The sequence below is a fragment of the Abrus precatorius genome, unplaced genomic scaffold, assembly GCF_003935025.1.
Source record: "Abrus precatorius isolate BTA unplaced genomic scaffold, Abrus_2018 Scaffold3, whole genome shotgun sequence".
Classification (NCBI taxonomy): domain Eukaryota; kingdom Viridiplantae; phylum Streptophyta; class Magnoliopsida; order Fabales; family Fabaceae; genus Abrus; species Abrus precatorius.
Window position 1 is genome coordinate 20,757,931 of NW_020874373.1, and position 13,606 is coordinate 20,771,536.

General features: G+C 30.7%; 1 protein-coding gene across 1 annotated transcript; it reads left to right on the forward strand.

Moving 5' to 3' along the window:
* The first annotated feature begins 993 nt into the window (after positions 1-993).
* On the forward strand, positions 994-12,615 carry LOC113862800 (plant UBX domain-containing protein 1). Its single transcript, XM_027496006.1, has 7 exons — positions 994-1,181; positions 4,973-5,069; positions 5,162-5,233; positions 5,961-6,028; positions 6,211-6,340; positions 6,568-6,672; positions 11,998-12,615. Exons 1-7 carry the CDS (start codon positions 1,092-1,094, stop codon positions 12,210-12,212), a joined length of 777 nt encoding a protein of 258 aa, XP_027351807.1. The 5' UTR covers positions 994-1,091; the 3' UTR covers positions 12,213-12,615.
* The last annotated feature ends 991 nt before the right edge of the window (positions 12,616-13,606 follow it).

Genomic DNA, 13,606 nt, shown 5'->3' on the forward strand with positions numbered 1-13,606 from the left:
GTAGAAATTGTGCTTTGAAATATTAGATGATAATAATGATGTAGTATCAATTTGTTGCTTGTTCAAATTAGGAGAGAGAGGTGTGATAGCATGTGAAAAAAAAAAACATAAACTTAAGGTTAAAAACGATGATCAGTCCTATGAGGTATAAAACAACAAAAATTTTAATGGCGTTAGTATTTTGAATAAAAAATGACTTATTTAAATTACTTTTAAAAGTTAAAGGATAAAAATAAATTAAAAAAAGTTAAAAGATAAAATCAAAAACTAATTTAAAATTAGAAGATGAAAACATTAAATTTACCTTAAAAAAAAATACAAAATGTCTATCTTGAATTAATAAAAATTAAGTCAAAATAAAATATAATATAAAAAATTTCCATTATTTTATGAGTCTTCACTAATTTATTTTGTTTAATAAATTTGTATTAACATTAAATTTCACTAATTCAACTATTATTTTAAATTTTCTTAATGAATAGATTAAGTCTATCAAATTTTTTAAAATTTAAAAATTATTTAATATTTTATCAAATAGTTTTATTTTAATATATAATATATTTTTTCAAATATAAATAACTATTAATTATAATATGAAATATTTATAAATGTTTCATTTATTTAAAATTTAATATATAATAATAATAAAGATAATATTAAAGAATTAAATAGTTAAATTAATATAATTTAACAATTAGTAAGGTGAATTCTTTCACTAATATTATTAGATCGTGTCTTTATAATTCAAGTATTTAAACTTTTAATTTTTATATATACATCTTAATGATAATAATTATATGCAATTAATAGATAAAAATAAAGAATATAATTGAATTACTGAGGATTTGAAATTAAAACTTAATATGTGATTACTGTTATCGTTTGAAAATAATTTTATTAAATTTAATAAAACTTCGAACTAAAAAACTAAAATAATACCGGAGTGAAAACAATAAGTGATAAAAACTTAAATTAATTAAGCTAAAGAAAAATGATGATCCAACTATAAAGTGTGAGACAGAGCCAACACGACCCAGGCGATCCAAGGGTGAAAATAAGAATAACAGGAAGAGTGTTTCGTTTTTCTTCTGATGTTCGTAGGTGGTTCCTTCCCACTAACTTCGAAGAGGAGAAGGGTCACCAACGTTTATTCCACCGACATGGATACTGAAACTGCTAAGGTTTCTTTTTCTTACTTCTTCTTCTCTTTCTCGTTTTTCTTTTTTAAAATTTTTTGTTTGTGCAATTTCTGGGTTTTTTTCTTTGATTTTCTATTCATCATAATTTCCGATCTGGGTTTGGTTCATATTTGCCTCTCGGTGCTGCTTCTGTTGATTATTTGAAGATTCGTTGGATTGTTTACTTAAATATAAAGCAAATAATTTGTGTTTTTTAGCTTTCATATGTTTGCCTAGTGTTGTTGAATTGACGTCGATATACACCAACTGTGTACCAAAATAAAAGAAAAAAAAAAGAATCAAAATCAATTGATTGTACTACTCGAAAGAGGGCAGACATTGTGCTTATAATATGAATTGCCATTTACATGGTGTTGTAAAGTTTTAATCTTTTAGTGGTCTCCTTTGTTGTCTTGCAACCAAACTGTTTATAAAGAACTTGTTGGCTAATAGAGTATTCATCAGTTTGCTATGCTTCTTGGATTTTGATTGTCAATAGATTAATCCACTACCCTTTCTGGATTCTTTTACTATTCCACTAGCCTTCTCTTACAATTATTTTACCTAGCATTGTGGGAAAAGAGATTCTGGGGATTTGTTAGCCGGTTAGACTGCGCACTTTTAACATTCTTTGATATTTTATGCCCATTAACAATTATTACAATCGCACCAGCCAGGTTTGGCTACATGATCTATAAAGCCATTTGGCTCAATCAAAAACTATATGTATGTTCAGTGAAAGAAATAATTAAAATGAAAATTTCAAAGGCAACTGAAACAGATAATGCAACTAGTTAAAAGAGATAAGGAGGACAGAATTGTACAAACAAATTTATCCTAGTTCAACCACAATGTGTGACCTATGTCCAGTCCTCAAGCAATAGCTTGAGATTTTTCTTCACTATGTGTGGAATTTTGCTTACAAGGACTCTGACAAACCTTCCTGCACATCAACCCTAAGCAGAGTATGTAGCGGTTTTTCTCACACAAGAACACCACAAAATCTCCCTCTATTTCAACCAAATATAGTGCACTATATTGAAAGAATTCCTAGAAAGCTAACCACAGTCTTTCCTTCTCACTACAATAATAGACTCAATGATAAAGATTTCAATTGCTCATGTATGAGTTACAAAAAAATCAAGACTCTCTTAAGAGTAGAGTTACTAGTCAAGAAACAATTTTAAGTAGGATGAGGAGAATTTATTATCATGTTGCACTCAAAGCTTGCACTTGCTCTTCTCTAAAGCGTCTTCCATATATATAGACTTGATCTCATCAATTTTTGAGCCGACAGAGAGTAACTTGGAAAAAAATCATGGTTGCTAATACTCAAATCAAATTACCTAAAATAAGATATTCCAATCACATTACCTTAAAAAAAATATTCAAGTCTAATTACTTTAAATAAGATGCTCAAATCAAATTACCTTAAATAAATACTCAAATCACATTACCTTAAATATACTCAAATCACATTGCCTTAAATGTACTCAAATCAGATTACATTAAAAATACTCGAGCCAAACTACCTTTATTACGATACTCAAATCAAATAAGAAAATAATTGATATGCTCTATTTTTAATTCCTGCACATAGTTTCTTATTTTAATGCTTAAACTCTAGATACATCATCAAAACATAATATACCTAACTTCCGTAAACACATTAATCATTTAGATCATGGTCTTTATTAAGGTTTTGCACTTTTGCATACGTAGTCTTTCTTTATCCCATTTGTGAAGTTTATCTTCCATATGATCAACTTTTCTTAAAGCGTTTTCCTCTACCCCTTTGATTTTTAAGTTTGACATGCCCATCAATATTCCCATCAGTTTGTAATATGGGTTACAAGATACCTAAGCAGTGCAACTTGCAAGATGATGTGATGTCTGTTGTCATCTTTAAAAGATTTTAACCTTTTGTCTTACTGAATTTGTATTCCATTTTGCTTCCTCCTATATAACCAGAAATCAGTTGGTTCCAAAACCTATTCCCACAGCTAAGTTTTTTTGACCCAGTTTGCTTAAAACCTATTGAAACGCTAAAATCCCCAAAATTTATTCAGAACTTCCTTCCTTCCTCTGCTCTGCAATTCTGTTTCACTTTACACAACCTCATTTTGCTTTGCTCCGGCGCACTGTGATCTGCGAGCTTCATTTTGCGACTTGCGAAGCTTTGTTCTACAACCTACAGCTTCTTCCGTCCTGCTGTTGTGTGATGCTACGCTGCTGCGGTTCTCTCTCTAGATTCTTTTGGTGTTTGTGTGGTTGGGGCTGTTTTTGCTTGTCAATCCAAGTTGCTAAACTTATGGGCATAGTAGTCAATCTCGGAAGCGGCGCAGAGCGATTGACCCGAAAAACGCTATAGCGGCATAGCGGATAGCAGGATGGCTGCTATTTTGAAGTTCTAAGTATTATACCTAATATAAAAATAATATCCAAAACAGAGAGAAATAAAAAACAGAGACGAAGATAAAAAATAGATAAGGAAATAAGAAAACAAAGAATTGGTCCATCACTAGAAAATGTGCAAGTTCGTCGGATGTTTTATCAGAGATGAAGAAGATGATCGGAAATGACTGGATCACATTGGAAACTTCGCCGAAGTTAAAGAAGACAATTGGAGATGAAGACGACCGAAACACATCTAAGTTACGTCAGAAGCCTTGCCGAAGAAGAAGAAGGACACCAGAAGCAAGAGAATGTCACAAAGAATGAAGATGGGGAAGAACAAACCGAAGAACTGAGAGACGTAAATGAAAACTTGGGGCTCGTGAGGAAGAAGATATCAAAAATGTAAAAGGGGGTGAAATCCCGAGATTACCCCGATTTAAAGATGTCCAACATTAAGAAAGCAAGGGCAAAGTTGGGTTTTGGCCAGGGATGAAATAACGGCTGCTATGGCTGCGATTCTCCCGCGATTTGGCTGCTATTTGCGGCGCGATGGCCGCTCCACTGAAACACGATGCTATAAGCTCCCCATAGCGGCGACCTGCCGCTCTGCTCCACTCCTCCGCGATAGCGGCCGCTATGGCCACTATTGACTACTATGCTTACGGGTGTATCTTTTAGGGTTTTTTTTAAGAGTAAAAAAGACTTTTTATCTTTTAAAAATAAACTAACTTTTCTTTTTTTTTTCCCCTTAAAATGACACTGTTTTAAGTTTTTTTAAAAGGGTAAAATAGTCTTCTCATCACAATACGTTACCTAACTTATCTTTTTCCTTCTTCCCGTCTCTCATCTCCATCTTTGCTTTCTTTTAGTGGGCATCTGCTATTATTTAGCTTCTCTCATCTTCATATTTATACTGTTTTATATGTATATATACAATTTTGTAGGATCTTGCGATTCGTGTTACGATCCTACGAGTTACAATCTTTCATCCCCTCTCCAACCTATGTAGAATCTTGATTTTGACTAACATACTAATGATGTCTATATGTGGCATTTTGTACTTAATTTACTCTGTATATAGCTTGTCATGTAAATGTTTTTGTGTCATAAATAGTTTGGGGTTTCTAACTCCTCTTGAATGTAGACTATTATTTGTATATCATAATTCACCTTATTAAATTAAAATAATGATAAGAAGGCCCATCAACCTGTCCTCTAAAATGATTATCTTTCATTCCATAAGGCATTGTAAATGTTTCTCCAGTGCATGTACATATGATTAATTTATTTCTTTGTGCTACAGCCGACTTTTTGTGGTTCAGGTTTATTGCCTTTTCACTTTGATTAATCATTTATTTCAATGATCTTTCCTTTACCATTATATTTTATGGAACCAGGCCAAGCTTGCAGCTGTTAAAGAAAGATTTGGACGAGAGATCCATGTTTTTGAAACATCAGCCCTTTCTTCTACGTCAAATGCTGCATTATCTAATGGTATACTTTAAATTATTGATGTTGATATTTATATAATATAATTTTCTCTAATATCTCCTGATTAAACTTATACTTTTGTTTGTATGTGGAAGGAGAGGAGACTGATGACTTCTATGAGTTTACTGCTGAAGATTATTACAGACTTTTGGCTGCTAAAAAGGAAGGTAACAATGATATTAATCATTCCATGTGAGTGAAGAACTGCAATCTTATTAAGCACATATTGTTGCCTAATGTTCATGCCCTGTTTCATCTGAGGAATATGCCACATATTCTAAATTTAACAATGACCTGAATAAAATTACACATCATGTAAGCCTATGCATTTGCATTGATGTAGACTTCAATTTATGCTGTGTTTGGAATGCCCCCCTCCCTCTGCTAAGGGAACAGAATGTAATGAGAGGAGATAAGCTGGAAAGGGAAAGAATGAAAGAAACTTACCATTCTGTATGTTTGGATTGCTAATAAAGCAACAGAACAGAGTTCCATTATCTTTGAGTTTTTCCTCCTATTCCTCTACAGTTTTTGGGGAAGCAAACTTTGTATCTTTGACTGAAAATGGTTTCCCTTTTGTTCTGTTCCTGTACCTATTTTTAAGCACCCAAACAGGAGAATTTTCTCCTCTTCCCCTCATTTTCTTTCAATTACCTGACATAAAAATATGATGTTAATGGAAAAACTGATGATCAGATGTGATGTTGAGAAAACAAAAGTTCATGAGTGAGGAAATCAGGCAACGATTATTTTTTAGTTCATGGTCAGTAAGTTATTTGTTTGCACCATTAATAATTTAGATGTGCCATATCTTACTGTATATTCATGTTAGGAATGCATAGACAGAATATTCCCTTCATGACATTGGAATTTAAATGTATTAAACTTGCTCAGATAAATTCTTGAAAACTCGAAAAATCCGAGAAGCAGAAGAGGTGGCTCGTAGGTCAAGCATAACCAAAGTAAAGTCTAGCTTCTTCTCATTGATATGTGATTTTTGAAATGTGATAATTATTTAAGTTTCTGTTATAGTTCCATGTTGTTTATCTTTTTTTCACTGTTCATAATTTTTTTATGAATGCTGAAATAATTAGATCAGTAAGGAATGAACTTATCTATTAAGTTGGTTTGGTCTGGTTTCCAGGCTGTAATTAGAGTTCGCTTCCCCGATAATCACACATTGGAGGGTACCTTCCACCCATCAGAAACAGTCCAGAGTTTAATTGATCTCCTTTCTAAAGTGATTGCACAGCCAGAGCAGCCATTTTATATATGTAAGCATATTAAAATAATATCCTGTAAATGATAAAAAATTTAATGATTTTTTCCTATGATGACTGTGGACTGACCTTTATAGCATAATGAAAATTCCTATAACTCATTTACCATTAGTTTTGCATAGCCCATGATGAATCATCTCTTGGTATGGATTATAAATTGCTAACCTATAGAGAGTTGATATAATTTGAAAAATAATTCATATGCATTGTTGATGGTGCAGATACTACTCCACCTAAGAAAGTGATCCATGACTTGTCTCAGGATTTTTATAATGCTGGCTTTTGTCCTGGGGCCATTGTGTACTTCTCATATAATGTCCCAAAAGGTAAGTTCATCCTGTCAGAAGAATCTTTTTGCGGAAGTCTTACTGTAATGTCCTTTGAATGTTCTGTTATCTAGTATACAACAATATATAGATTCTATTATATCTTAGAATTATTTAAAGTATACAATAATACATAGATTGTATCTTAAAATGTTCTTTGATATCTTAAATATTATCTTTTGGGATTAGTTTTATTTATTTTTCTTAATTTTCATATTTTAGAATATCTTATTATTTATTTCTTATTTAGTTAGAATTATAAGTGTAAATAGACATCTCAATTAATATCAATTTAGTGATTCATTCCTTTTTATCTCCCTTCCTGAATGCTTAATATCCCATAATTTTAACATGGTATCTAGAAACTAAATGGTTGGAGAATGTTAAAAGTATCTCAGAGAGAGAGAGAGAGAAATAGAAACCAAAAGAATTGAAATAAACACTAGGAAAGCAAGAGAAAATGACGAAGTAGGCATCATTTGGTATGAAATGTGTTAAGAGAGTTGCTAAAGCTATATTGAGTGAATGTAGAGGTTTTGGGCCAAGAATAAGAGGAATCTTGGTGGTAAGATGAAAGGGTGTAAGAAAAGGTTAGAGGTAAGAAGCACTGTTCTAAAGTTTTAAGTAGATGCAATAATGCTGACTATTCCTCATGCAATGATGACTTTATTTAAATTAAGTTAATAAATCACTTCTTGTTAATAATTTGTTGTAGAAGATGATGAATAAGAATATGACATACTAGTTTTAAGGCACGAAATCAATATCTATCTTTAGAGATATATTCGTCCCTACACAAAGTTGCTATGGGTTGATGACGAGACTCCCAGGATACAATGAAACATTTAAATTTCTTGTCTAGCAATAACAAGAAATTCTCTCTTGAAATTAAGAATACTCAAACTCATATGTTACATAAAGTAAAAATCTGTTACTTGTTCAACAATGAGGATTATTTATAGTTGATGATTATATGCAAGTGAACAATTATATCTTTACATAATCTTTATTCACTTGAAAGTCATCTCTTTAAAATCAAGAGGTACTGTATGGAATTTGAAAGTTATTTCCTTTCATCATTTGGTGCCATTAAAGGCATTATATGTGAACCAATGCACTTTTTCATGGTTCCAATTTTATTCTTGGACCTTAACAAGCAAATAGCTTGTAACGTTATGAACGTTACAATGAAAACGGTTAATAACCGTTTCATCTTTCTTAATTATTTAAATAATCTACTATTAAACTTGTAAATATATTTCAATCCCCTACTACTTTACAAGTTTAAAATTAATTTATGCATAAAAAATGTCACAAGGATTAAATATTCCTTTAGTGTAAACTTTGAAGGTTTTGACAGAGTAATAGATGTCTAATTGATTAAACCTTTGTTCCCTATGTTAGTACCAAAAAATTTTACAAACATAAATTGTATTTCTTATCAAGTTCAAGATCTTGTTAATTTGAAGCACTTTTATGGCCATGTGCATATCCTAGTCTCATGAATATTTACAAGAATAAAACCTCTAAAGTTCTCAAACAAAGCGACACCACTCCTGTATTCACATAGGTGAATTCCTTTGATAAGTAATATTATCAATCCATTAAGAGTTTTAACTTACTCTCTTAATATATATATATATATATGGCACTAAATCCTATATCTTAGTGCTTCAATTGTTAAATAACTTGTTTTACCCATTAAACCTTGAAACCAGTGTTCTACTAGAATAAGGTTGGGCTCCAATTATAGGTTTTAATCCCATTTTAGCAGTAATCTCTTTGACCTTAGCTTTTGACAAACTTTTAGTCAGTTGTCTACTAAATTCTCTTGAGATTTTACATATGTGATGGTAATTGTATCATCTCCTATTAATTGCCTCACAAAGGTAATTTTGTCTCTTTTTATCTTGTTTGGCATCCACAAATGATTTCTTTCTTTTGCCTTTATTGGCATTTACTTCTCCAACATGGTTCACTTTAGAACTTCGAGAAAGATATATATTACGTTTTCGAGTTTTCTCTTCTATATGTAAATGCCTTAATAATCTTTCAAGAGAGAAGTCTTCTCTAAGATGTAGGAGTTCTTCTTATAATCTTTGAAATAATTGCTCTAGCTTGTAATGATTCAGGAACTACTACTTGTAGATCACGAAATCTACTTACAAGAATTTGTAACTCATGAATCAACATGAACTTGATTCATGATAGACACGTTATCAACCATACTAAATTTAAAGTGTTTTAACATGATAAATTTATCCATATCTTGTAGTTCATTATTGTATTTTTCTTCTAAAGACTTCCAAAACTCTAATGGCGATTGGATTGATATGTAGAGATCATAAAGTCTATCTGATAAGGTGTTGAAAATGTGTCCTCGGCATGCAAAAGTATTCTCATCACGCTCTTTCTTCAATTGCACAATCCTTTTCTTTTCTTCATCAGTTGCATCTTTAGTAGTATTGGGAATTTGTGTAGTATTTGGATTAAGCACATAAGTAAGATTTAGTACTGAAAGAAGAAACGTCATTTTATCCTTCTATTAGTTGAAGTTTGCCCATCGAATCGAACTAGTTTGACAAACTCTTGATTCATGACATTAAAAATAGTATTCTGATTTTGAGTCATTTTCAATATAATATCTCTAAAATTGTTAATAATTTGACGTAAAAGACAATGAATAAGAATTTGAAATACTGATTTTAAAGTACGAAATTAATCATTATCTTTAGAGAGATATTCGCTTCCACACAAAGTTGCTATAGGTTGATGACAATACTCTTTCGGAATATAATGAAACCTTTAAATTTCTTATCTAGCAATAACAAAAAAATTTCTCTCTTGAACTGAATTTAATAACACTCAAACTCATGTTCCACAAAGTAAAAATCTGTTGCTTGTTCAACAATGGAAATTATTTATAGTTGATGATTATATGCAAGTGAACAATTACATCTTTACATAATTCTTTATTCACTTTAAAGTCATGTTTTTAAAACCAAGAGGTATTGTACGAAATTTAAAAGTCATGTCCCTTCATCATTTGGTGCCATTAAAGGCATTATATGTGAACTAACGCACTTTTCCATAGTTCCAATTTTATTTCTGTACAGTCTTCACAAGTAAATGTCTTGTAACGTTGTTAACGTTACAATGGAAACGGTTAATGACCATTTCATCTTTCTTAATTATTTAAATCATTTACTATTAAACTTGTAAATAAATTTCACTTGTATCTTTATGTGATTTACCATAACTATCAAATAATGCCACTTTTGACATTCCCCTGTTTAGAAGTTCCTTGTGCCACCCCTATTTGTAACCATCTCGATCCCTCATTTTTATAGAACATGTTAAACCTCTTCAATCTCATCATGATCTACACAAAAGGAGACAATGTGAACTAACTTTCAAGTGTTACAGTCATTGATTTTTTTTATTAATTGAGAGCGGTCCTTCATCGTTTTCAGGCTATATAATCCATGATCAAATTTGCTTGGTCTTTAATATACAATTACCATGGATTGCTTATTTTTTGTTTTTGTTGTGTTGTGTTGTACCTTTTCTTTGCCCGCATATTGTGCTTTGGTATGTTTTTGAGTGAGTTTAACTCAATCCTAAAAGTTAACCTGTCAGTTAAGGATTGCCTTAACCTTTATAAACTCTACTTTGGTTATATATAGTTTATGAGAGATTTAAAAACACTCTCTTGCACTCAAGATAAGAGAACATGAAAATTGTCAGATTGATTTATTTTTTAATTGCACTAGTAAAGTTTTGGAATTAGGTAGATTGCACTGGAAAAATCGTGCAGCCAAGTAGTAAATTACATTGGAAAATTCATAGACTTACATTAATTGCATTGAGAAAATTTGTAGGGTCAAGATATTTTTCATAATTTATGATAAGCTCTACTACCATATTAGATTTGGGCTTGAGCCTAAATCCCAAAAGTTAGCTTGTAATATGAGAATTGCTGTAACTTTATAAACTCTAGTCATATTTATAGTCAATGTTAGATTTCAACTGTATCTACAAGAACTAATTTAAGGAGCAAAATGAAAAATTCATTTTATATAGGGACCAAACTAAAAAATATATTATGTATAACAAACAATAAAAAAAATGTGTAAAACATGAGATGACGATAAGGAGTAAGGACCATTTCAAAAACAGTTTTTCGTTCAGGGACTCGTTTACAAACTTCTATTGTGTAGGAACTAAATTGAAAGAATAAATTTCGTATAGGGACAAAAAAACATTTAAACCAAATTATTATTATTATTATTATTATTATAAATAAGAGTTAATGCTTTAGGATTTATCATAACATATACATCTCATTGTAGTATGTCTCTCTATTAACATCAATTTAGAGATTTATTCTCTTTTCCCCCACTATGCCTAAAGCCCCATAATGTTTGTTTAATAATAATTATCAATTTGGTATTTATATTTGACATTAATTTTCATTTTAGTCTCTGCAAAAAATAAAAATAAAAATCCTACACTGTTGTCCTCAACTGAAAATTCATTGATAAATTAGTCTTTGTCGTTAATTAAAGATAAAACAATGTTAAAAATCGAGTCCTTATTTCTAACACTGTTTCTGTTTTTACTCCCTATATTTATACTTCCTTTTGGTCCTTCTCAATATAAAAATTATATTTTGACCCCTACACATGATATCTTGTTTTTCGGTTTTGTCCTTGCACGAAAAATACATTAATGCCTTTATAACTTCTATAAATTATGGGAAATAATTTGTAAAATGTTTTTCTATTAAGACCAAAATAGAGGTTTCCGTATAGGGATTAAAACAAAATGTTAGAGATATATATATAGACAAATTATGATCTAATCCCTTTCCCCTTAAAGACATATTTGGAATATTTGTATGATCGGCTTTGAAGCCTGTTCACTGTTCAAATCCTTTATTTAAGTTAGCAGATGCATTTCGTTTATGTTATTTTGCGACTGGTCTGGGAAAATTCAGATTCTATATCTATATATTCTCCTTTTGCGCTGTCATGTGTATATATATCTTGTTAGCTAAGATAAGAGAGGTGTGTTTTCCACTCCAAATCTATCATACCGTGCGTACTTCATTAAGTAAATGCAGTTAAACAGCGGATGTGTAAATTTTGCATAATACTGTAGTTTTTTTTTTCTTTTGCATAATGCACCATTGTTGTTTATTTCTAGTGAACTTGAGACACACTGTAAAGGGGTTGTGATGAATTGTTTCATTCTCACCTTGTTTGGGATAGTAATGACCAGCTCTCTGATATATTTTCCTTTCTTATTTAATGGGATGTTTAGGTGATGGCACTGTGGTTGACCAAAATGGTCCTTACCTACAAGAAGAGATCTTATCTCTGAAGGATTTGAATGTTGCTGATGATCAAGGCCAGCAATCGGAGGCTGAGCCTGTGCAGTCAGCACCAGAGCCCGTTGAGGCCACGCGACCACCACCTGTTGAAGAACGCAAACCTGCTGAGAAAAAGATTGTTAAACCAAAGTGGCTAAAAATGTGATATCACTTTTCTAAAGGTCCAGTGATCTTTGTTGTAGCAAAGGATCTTCACCTGTGCTCTATCTATACGTATAAATGGGTCATTGCGGTTACTCCTTTTGTGGGTTGTGGCTATTAAAGTTATATCTTAATTCAATGTATCATGCGAAGTCCACAAGAACACAGCACAGTTACTTCTCTCGTCCTCAGCCCCTCCTTCCTTTTCTTATATATTCATGAATTTGAAATTTGTAGATAATGTTTGAAAACGTTGGATAAGTTTCTTTAGGTGAATGCAAGTATCTCAGTGGATATATGTATTATTTCCTTGTTATGTTATAGCTGTAGAGTTGTTTTCCTTTAATCGTGACCTGAAATGCAAGTATCTTCGTAATACTATTTGCTTATTATTAGTATTGATTTTTGACAACGTAGGTCTTACGAATTAGTTACCACAATAAGGCAATTCCTTGAGTAATTTCTACTTTGGGGTCTTTCTAGTAACATTTGTAAGCTATGCCTTTTTTTTTCTTTGTTTTTTTTTTTTCGTAGCTTAAGTTTTACATATACGTGTAAGTCGTAATAACCTACACTCTTTGGTCTTTTTAATAAAATTATAATAATAATTTTTATTTCCAATTATAAAAATAACAATTCATTTTTAAATATATCAATTGTTAAATTATTTTTATGTTTTTATTTATTATGAAATTCGTGTTAATAGAGAATTTATTAATATAAATAAATATATTTACTTTTTACAAGAAAAGTTTTACCTTTCTGAATGATTGGTCATATATAATTTAAATCTTACATTTTAAAAGTGTATAATGAAACGTCCTATACTTTTGAAATTATGTAAAAAAGTACTCTTATTACTTAGTTGTTTGATTTTTTTTATTTTTGGACAAATACTTTCAAATTATTAATTTTTCTTTCTCTTGATAGTTTTGAGGGGGTATTTTTGTTAAAAAAAAAAGTAAAGAAATTGGACGGCTTGATAATGAAAGATTTTTTTTTCATATTTTTAAAAGTATAGGATCTAAATTACACATGATTAAACATTATAGATATTTTAGGATATCAATTTATGATATATAATTTTGGACTTTGAAGTGAGTTATAGAAATCAATTAAGAAATGATTGCAAAAGAGAGTTTGAAAATTGATTTTTCAATATCATTGGCAATGAAGATGATATTATTTATATTTTTTTGTCTAAATTTTAGAATAGCTTTGTGATAATGAAACTAACTAGCAAAAAGTATTAAGGCTGCTAATAGCAATACACCAATTGCCGTACACTAGAATTGTAATTCATTAATTGCTGGTCAAATCTAAAAAACACTTGTAAGTAACCCTCCCCTCTACATCACCATTTCATATTTCTTAGCCTACTATTGGCCAAACCACATA